General features: G+C 35.5%; 1 protein-coding gene and 1 long non-coding RNA gene across 2 annotated transcripts in view; one reads left to right on the forward strand and one right to left on the reverse strand.

Moving 5' to 3' along the window:
* LOC107562895 (plexin-B1-like) overlaps positions 1 to 8,499 on the forward strand; it is a 33,668-nt gene that overhangs the window by 7,904 nt on the left and 17,265 nt on the right. Inside the window, 7 exon segments of the mRNA XM_016247651.1 lie at positions 847 to 1,740; positions 3,792 to 3,926; positions 4,027 to 4,149; positions 5,668 to 5,758; positions 6,408 to 6,565; positions 7,166 to 7,317; positions 7,758 to 7,863. Of these exon segments, the coding sequence (XP_016103137.1) occupies positions 847 to 1,740; positions 3,792 to 3,926; positions 4,027 to 4,149; positions 5,668 to 5,758; positions 6,408 to 6,565; positions 7,166 to 7,317; positions 7,758 to 7,863 (1,659 nt within the window).
* Positions 7,014 to 8,499, reverse strand: part of LOC107562897 (uncharacterized) — a 21,608-nt gene continuing 20,122 nt past the window's right edge. The window contains exon 3 of the long non-coding RNA XR_001606048.1: positions 7,014 to 7,087. This is a non-coding gene — a long non-coding RNA (uncharacterized lncRNA). The remainder of the gene's footprint in view (positions 7,088 to 8,499) is intronic.

Consider the following 8,499-nt stretch of genomic DNA (forward strand, 5'->3'; position numbering starts at 1 on the left):
GACCGATGAGCTTTGTAAAAATCGATGCATTTCAGAAAGACGGGGCATAGAGGAGAAACAATAATGTACAGTATGTGGAAAATGTGTTTTTTGAACCTTAAACCGCATAAATGCATTTCGTTACACCAAATACACAAAATAATGTTCTTTTTAGCAACATCATATGACCCCTTTAAAGATGTTCTTATCTTTTTCTTCTCACACATTTTACATGAAGTGCTTGCTAATTTAAAAATACCTTCATAGGCAGACAAATGTATTGCTATACAATCACACAACAGTCTGAAATTTGAGAATTTTTTTGATATTTGAGAATTTGAAGACTTTTTGATAATATTTTATATTTATATCGAATTTTAAGAACTGCAGCTAGCAAAGAAAATGCAATAGAAAAAAACAAGCTGTCTATATTTTGTCTTGTCTTTATAATTTATTCATAGTAATTTGTCATGTTTTGGGAAATTTAAAATGTAATTGACTAAAATGCTTATTTATCAAAATTATGAGTAATTCCTGTAATTTGTTCAGTATACTTTTAAAAGAATAAAACACAAATTTCAGCTTGGTAAAGCTAACATGCACTGCAAACATAATTGTAAGTGGTCCACGTTTGCAGCAGCATTCTATTAGGAATATCACAGCTTGAGAATTCAAAGCCATGTTTCATAAATCAAAATAAATCATAACTAAACCGTTTTTGCAGTGTAAAAATATGGTTTTGAATTTTTTTTACATTTTTTTTGTTTACCTGAGTATCAATTTGTAATGGTTCCTTTTATAACCATCTATCTTTATTTATTTTACTATTGTGCCTCTCTTGGTTTTCCCTGCACTTCTCACTCTTAGTGGAAATCTCTGCCCACCCTACTTCCTGCAACCAAAGCCTCTAGAGCTGCATTCACAACTGCACCAGTCACAACACACAAAGTCCCTGAAACCATGGCTCATACTAAACCTTCGACTACTGCCACTGCAATAACTGAAACTATAACCACTGTACTGGAATCATTAACCTCTTCTGCACCTGTGAAACCAACACCATCAACTAGGATTTCTTCCACTTTCAAGCCGTCTGCTACGCCTACAAGTGCCTTTCTCTCCTCTTCCACAGCTGAGACCACAGTACAGCCAGCCTCCACACTCTCTCTGCTAGACGAGATACTCTCAGAAAAAGAGCTTCTTGTTACAGATATTGAATCAATGGCTCTGAGGGAGACAGACACTGATGTGGTTACTCTTGCAAGTTTGTCAGTGGTTGTAAAAACTGAGCTGTCATCAGTCATCGAAGCTGCTGAGGAGCAAAGGATTTCACTGCCATCATCATCGGCTGTAACCGAATTGCCACCACTAATGGAGCCAGTCACACATGATAGCTTGCTTACCAGCACCCCTCACAATTTGGCAGAAACACTGAATTTGATAAATGAAACCCAAACTACAGTTTTACCTTCAAATCCAGAACCAAACATGTTTGATTCTGAAACCAGTGACTTTTTGCCTGTTTCTGAGAGAGTGTCACCTGCCATGCCTTCAGAGAATAGGATAATCACTGACCGTCAAGAGGCTCATTTGGCTCCAGAGGAAGCTGAGGTGGATCAGGCAGAGAACGACAACGCAACATTTTCTGCAGCTACAGTCTTATCAGGGGATGGAGAATCAGACAGTGATCCCCCAGTATACCTCCATTTGCGAAGTACAGACATAGATGCTGATTACCAGTATGACTCAGCAGATTTACCGGTGAGTCCAAACATCTAGAACTGATACCAAGTCATAATTAAAAAAACAAAACAAAGAATAATGTTTTTTTCTGTCATGCTTACAATGTAGTTTCTTAGTATGGAATAACTAAAGAAATCCTGTAAATACTCTCATTATTTTTTGATTTACACTTGTATAATACACAGTACAATGTATACAGTATAGTAATTGCATTACACAGTATAATAATATGATGACGAATATGTCCGGAGAAGCATAATGAATTGTTTTTATACAGCTAATGAAACTGGAGATGGCTGCTCAGACGCATTCCATTAACAATTTAAAATGGTTATGGCAATTTTTGTGTTTAATTAAGTGGATATCAAAGTGTAAGTGTTTTGAGCGTACTTTAAATTACTGATTACAAGGAGTTTAGTATTTACTGTTACGTAATAGCTAAATTTAGTAATTTGTTGTGTTAAATTATCAACTCTCTTTTTACTTTAACAGTAATTTTTATTTCTGCTAATAATGACAGTTTGCTATATATATGTTTTTGTATTAGTTTATGTTTTTTAAATTTTAGGTTTATAAATTATTTGTTTAATTTTAAAGGGGTTATATGATGCGATTTCAAGTTTTCCTTTCTCTTTGGAGTGTTACAAGCTGTTCGTGGATAGATAAGATCCCTAAAGTTGCAAAGACTAAAGTCTCAAACCCAAAGAGATATTCTTTATAAAAGTTAAGACTGGTCCACACCCTCCTAAAACGCCTCGTTTAAACACGCCCCCACATGTCTACGTCACTGTGTGGGAAGATTTGCATAACACCGCCCAAATGTTCACGCTAAGAAGGAAGGCGTAACTTTATTGTTGCTGCCACCGCCATGTCGTGAAGACGCTGTGTTTCATTGCGAAAGCGAAAATACTTTGTTTGGCCTTTCAAAAGAGGACACGACTAGAAATCAGTGGTTAAGTTGTATTTACAACACTGTTCCAGAACAGTTCAACCCAAATATTTAGATGTGTGCAGTGCATTTTATGGAGGACTGTTTCCTGATCCTGGTAGAGTAGACTACAATGCCAGCTGTTCTGACTCACAGACTGTAAGTACGTTTTCATATTTAAAGAATTTGTCACTGACGATTCAAACGCGAGTTTTGGGCAGTGTAGAGTAGCACTTGTTGTTTGTCATTTCTCCGATCTCAAATGCAGACATGGTTTTATGTTTAGGCGGCGCAATGCAACGCAACACGTAAAAAGACCGTATAAGTCATTATAATCCGTAATTATGTCCCCACTGGATGCAACAAATGCCTCGTTTATAATGGGTTTTAATGTTTTTGTCTCGTCGCTCCGGGACACGGCATCACAGTATGGTAAGGGACGTAACATTTCCGTCACACGCTTGAGGTATTCGGCCAATCACAATGCACTGGATAGCTGGCCAATCAGAGCACAGACCAATGAGCTTTGTAAAAATCGACGCGTTTCAGAAAGGCGGGGCATAGAGGAGAAACAATAATGTACAGTATGTGGAAAAGAATGTGTTTTTTTAACCTTAAACCACATAAACACATTTCATTACACCAAATACACAAAATAATGTTCTTTTTAGCAACATCATATGACCCCTTTAAAGCATTTTATTTCAGCAAGTTAAAGCATTAATTCAACGTTTTATTCTACAACAACAGAAAAGTTAGTAAAATTCTTGAACATTTGCTATCTTTATCTTCGTGATATTTCTAGTTTTGTTTTGGCTTTAACATGTAGTTGAACGTTCTGAGTAAACATTGTAAATTAAATTATTAAATTAATTCAGATAATACACAATTCGTCATTTGGTCACATGCATTAATCTAATGGCAAATCAAATTAGAACCAAGAAAGAAATGCAGAATTTAGTAGTGGAATGTATTAGAATTAATTTTTCTGCTTACATTTTTTTGGGCATGTAAATCCTTTATCCCTTAAATCCCTTTGTCCTACTCCTTTTCACTGGATGATGCGACGCAGTACTATAACATTCACTCTCATACATGCTTGTGTGTGTTAACATATAATTGAACTGTTTTTTAAAATCAGGCTGATGAAGGCACTTTTGTCAATTGGGGGGCATCTGCCTGCCCATGTGTGGAGAAAATTCAAGGATCCTCTCTGCTTCCTGTACTAACTCAGAGAAAAATCTCTCTGCTGGCCCGCAACTTGCATCTCTATCAGGTAGAAATAAACAAACAAACACCCACTTCTTTCTGAATTTTAAAAAAATATACATCTCCATTAAAAAAAAAAAAAACTGTTTAAACACACTTGTGCCTAGGATAAAGAGCTGGCATATGAGTGTGTAATGGTGATCGAGGGGCAAACTGTGGTGGTTGATGCAGATGTGACGCTGAAGGAGGCACACACTTTGCTGTTTGACATCACCTGTCATGCTCACCAGGTACAACAACATAATTCAGAGCAAGATTTGTGAGTATTACCTGAGCATGTTATGAGGCCCTCATATTATACTCTAGTACAAAAAAGTGCACATTTTGAATATCTCCCTCATCTAACACACCTAATTCAGCTCATCTCATTAGTTGAGACTGCAAGACTCGGGCTATGTCTACACTTATCCAGATACATGTGAAAATGCTTTTTTTTTCGTCCACAATATAAAGGCATTTTTGTTCTGCAAGATTTTTGAAGACACTTTTCTAAGTGGATACATTTGAAGTTTTCACGTTGTAATGTGGACTGTGAAAACTGACGTATTTAAAAACTATGGTGTCTGTTTAGTCATGTCACATATATTGTACGATATGTGTAACATGTTTATTTATGTGCCTGTCACATGCTGTTTATTTTCACTGTGTTGCTATATATATATATATATATATATATATATGTGTGTGTGTGTGTGTGTATATACTGTATATATATTACTGTGTACAGTCTTCATATTCAATTTCTGCAAAAATGTACTTGCAATTTCTGTCCTGTGGCAAAACATGAGGGCAATTGGATTTTTTATCAGTCATGTGTGGAATGCCGAATAAGTGTGACCTGGATGCAGAAAGTGGTGAGATGTTTTGGTAACACTCTACTTAAAGCCTTTATGTATAATGCATTATATAACGGTATTCATAATGTTCGTTGTAAAGCATTATAACTTTTCATAAATAATTGTAACCAAACTTAAAATGCATTTGTAACCACACTTAAAATGCATGGTAGTATTTGTTTTTCATTTGTTTTAATTCAATATACTTTCTAAAGGTGTAGCAATGAATACCTACTGTAAGTATCATATAACGTATTATAACTGGGGTTACAATTATTCATGAGATCATACAATGCATTATAAGGGGCATTACAAGGCATAATTAATGCATTAAAACTACTTTTATAATGCATTATAAAGGCATTAAGTAAAGTGTTACCAATGTTTTGGTGAAAGAATAGTGTGAGAACTTTATTATGTCTGGTCTCCCAGTAATCATCTCAGTGAGCTTTTATTACGTTTTATATATATGAGATGAATTTAGTGTTTTCTGACGTTTCAGTATGGATGAGAAATTTTGGAAAATACTCGAAAATGCTGGTGTGGGTGAAGAGCATTTTGAAATGACGTTTTGTAGATGTCGCTTTGAATTGTGTGTGACTAATGAGGAAGACATCCAAAATGTGCAGTGGTGGGGGTCCCTAGGACAGGTTTGAGAAGCACTGCTCTAATATAAACTGTATAGAGGTGTAGCCAGGCAGATAATGCACATGCTCCAAAATGTCTCATCTCCCTGTTATTCACTTTAGTTTCCTGTTACTTCTCTATAGTGCTGTCTAAGTAAAGGCACACAACAAGCCCACAACAATAATTAAAGAACTATGTAGTAGTTTTAAATGCATGTGTGTTCTGTGAGGAAAGACTGCAGTTTGCAAATATCATCGATACTCACTCAACATTTCTTTTCTGTAGTATTTCTATGCAGACCCAGTTAGAGAGTATAATGCTATGGTGTATGTGAAGAGAAAAGACACTTTTCATATTGACAGCACTGACCTTTATGGTGAGTATAATTTTTTGATGGTCATGATGAGCTGTGTTTGTGCAAAATACACACGCATATAGAATTTTTAATTGCCTTATGAGCCCATTAAATACATAGCTATAGGGCCCTGGCACTTTCCATAAAATATAATATAAAGGTTTTTAAACCTTTATATTGTATGCTTTTATATGGTTTAGTAGCAATAGTCATTAATTTAGTATACAAATGTAAATGTTAACTTAATCTAATGGGTTTAAATTAAGCTATCACTCAGTTGAGGCAAGCTGGTGTTAGAGAAAATATTAGAAATGAAAGAAAAATATTTGTTTGATCATTTTTTTCTTACAGTGACTTGCGTATAATAACTTAAATGGTTTAAAGATGAAAAAAGATAATGGAACACCGTTATTCATAAAAATTGCCTTTATTTTCTCGATTAATGTCTCCTGCTGTTGTCTCCCCTCTGTCCAGTTTAACTCTCATTTGTGGAAAGTGTAGTCTTTGGGCCTTTGGCCTGATAATCTGTTTGTGTTTTTAGATTGCTAAATAAAACAGTTCTTTAAAAATGTAGTAACTGAATCTCACTCTTATGTATGAATTTGAAGTATATTTTGTCTGTATTGTAACTATGTTCTAACTGAGTTTCTTTGTTTTTTCTCTATTTCAGTGACGTTATATAACTGTTCAGTTGGGCACTTGGACTGTAGCCGCTGTCATACTGCAGATCAGAAGTACAACTGTGTGTGGTGTGGAGCCAGTTGTGTTTACAGAGAGTCCTGTTCCCAACACATCGAAATGACCTGTCCTGCTCCTCTCATTCATTTGGTTTGTTAAATAGTCTCAAAGTTGACTGATTGCATGATACTTTAGTGCATATGCAGTTTGTAACTTTTTAAAACCCTTTAATGCACAATTCTAAAATTAATTTTGCTTTAGCATAGTATAACACTGACCCGCTTGTGATCGGATTGACTGAAACACATCCGAACCCTGGGTGTAAATGGGACCTCTATTCTTTTCTTTTCTCCATTCTGTTATTTCCCTCCTGACTCACTCTCTCTAAGAGAAACTTTCTGACCCTACAATTAGCACACATACACTGTCTAAGGGAGTGAAACCTGTTTGCATATGTCTGTGTGTATGACTTACAATACATAATGCTGTACCATTCGGTACCTTCCAATGGCATTATATTAATAAATATAAGAAATAAGTATAAATATACATAAATATAAGAAGAGTAGTAGAGTGTTATCAATGCCAGGGTTGAGGTTTCGATTCCCAGGGAATGCATGAACAGATTAAATGTATAACTTGAAAGTAATGTAAGTCACCTTGGATAAAATCCTCTTCCAAATATGTAAATGTAAATCTGTACCACCATATAAAAAAAGATATCACTAAAGACTGGTTTTCTGTCCATAGGTGGAGCCTTTGTCAGGGTTGGTGGAAGGAGGCATTACTTTAACTGTTTCTGGGTCTAACTTGGGACAGAAAGCTCAGGATATCCTTCAGTCTGTGACTGTTGCGGGTGTGCCCTGCACTGTTATACCATATCTATATGAAATATCCTCCAGGTAAACACCCATACATTGTGTGCAAACTTCCCTTCTTGTTTTTTTCTTCTCAAATAACATTACACTTCCATCAGATGCACGTCAGACATTATATATCTGAATACATTCATATGTAAGCACATACACATCTACACTCACATTTACACATATGTACGTACCTATATGTGCTCATACAGATAGTGTGCAAACTAGTTTAAGTACTGCCATTGACTAGATGACTGCAGGATTTGATGTGAATGCCTCAACTTGTACCTAAAGCACACTTCAGGAGTATAGTATAGAACCACTGTGTCCTGCACTTAAAGAACATTGTTCTTTACAATATACAGTATTTGCAATTCACTTATTTCACTGATTAAATAATTTTAAGAAGTATTTGCCCATTTGCTTTGTTTCTGTGTGTCTTACACATTTGTATATGCTTACTCTTTCTCTTTTAGAATTCTATGTACAACTACTGCAAGTGGAGAGGAGAAATCTGGTCACATCTCTGTGAAAGTGTCTGGTGGAGGCTTCGGCCTGTCAAGTCAGAGATTCAGCTACCAGGTTAACTTGTATTTACTAATAATTAGCAATATTATTATAAAAAGTTATTTACCATTTTTCATGTCTTTCCAAAAGAATATATGGTCTCATCCTCCATGGGACACAGAAGGGGAATAATCTGGCCACTGCACCCAAATATATCATAAAAGTGTTCCCTATAACTTGTAGTAACTTGAAGTCATCGGATAGCTTTGTGTGAGCAATCGACAATAATGACCATCGTTATGGCTTAAGAAGACTTTGAATATAGCGCATGTGTTGTATGGACTACTTGAATCTAATTTTTGTATTGTGCTTTTGTGTCTTTTTGAAGCTTGAACACTCCATTGCCCATATATATATATATATATATATATATATATATATATATTATGAATAGTAATTTTGTACAGTTAAATCACTTGCCCCTGTGCATAAAAGATGAGACTTTTGAAGCTAAAGTAGTTCTGTGGGATAAAGGTGAAGACAATATAGTTCATATTCAATTTCAGTGTGTAATGATACACTCTATACAAAACATGACTATATTGTTCTTTGACGCAACATAAAAGCGTGGCTCTAAGGTTGCACCACATTCTAATACATTGTGTCTAATACGTTCTAAATCATGTTGTACACCCCCCCCCCCCCCCCCCC

This window comes from Sinocyclocheilus grahami, unplaced genomic scaffold, assembly GCF_001515645.1.
Source record: "Sinocyclocheilus grahami isolate Dianchi unplaced genomic scaffold, SAMN03320097.WGS_v1.1 scaffold846.1, whole genome shotgun sequence".
Classification (NCBI taxonomy): Eukaryota; Metazoa; Chordata; class Actinopteri; order Cypriniformes; family Cyprinidae; genus Sinocyclocheilus; species Sinocyclocheilus grahami.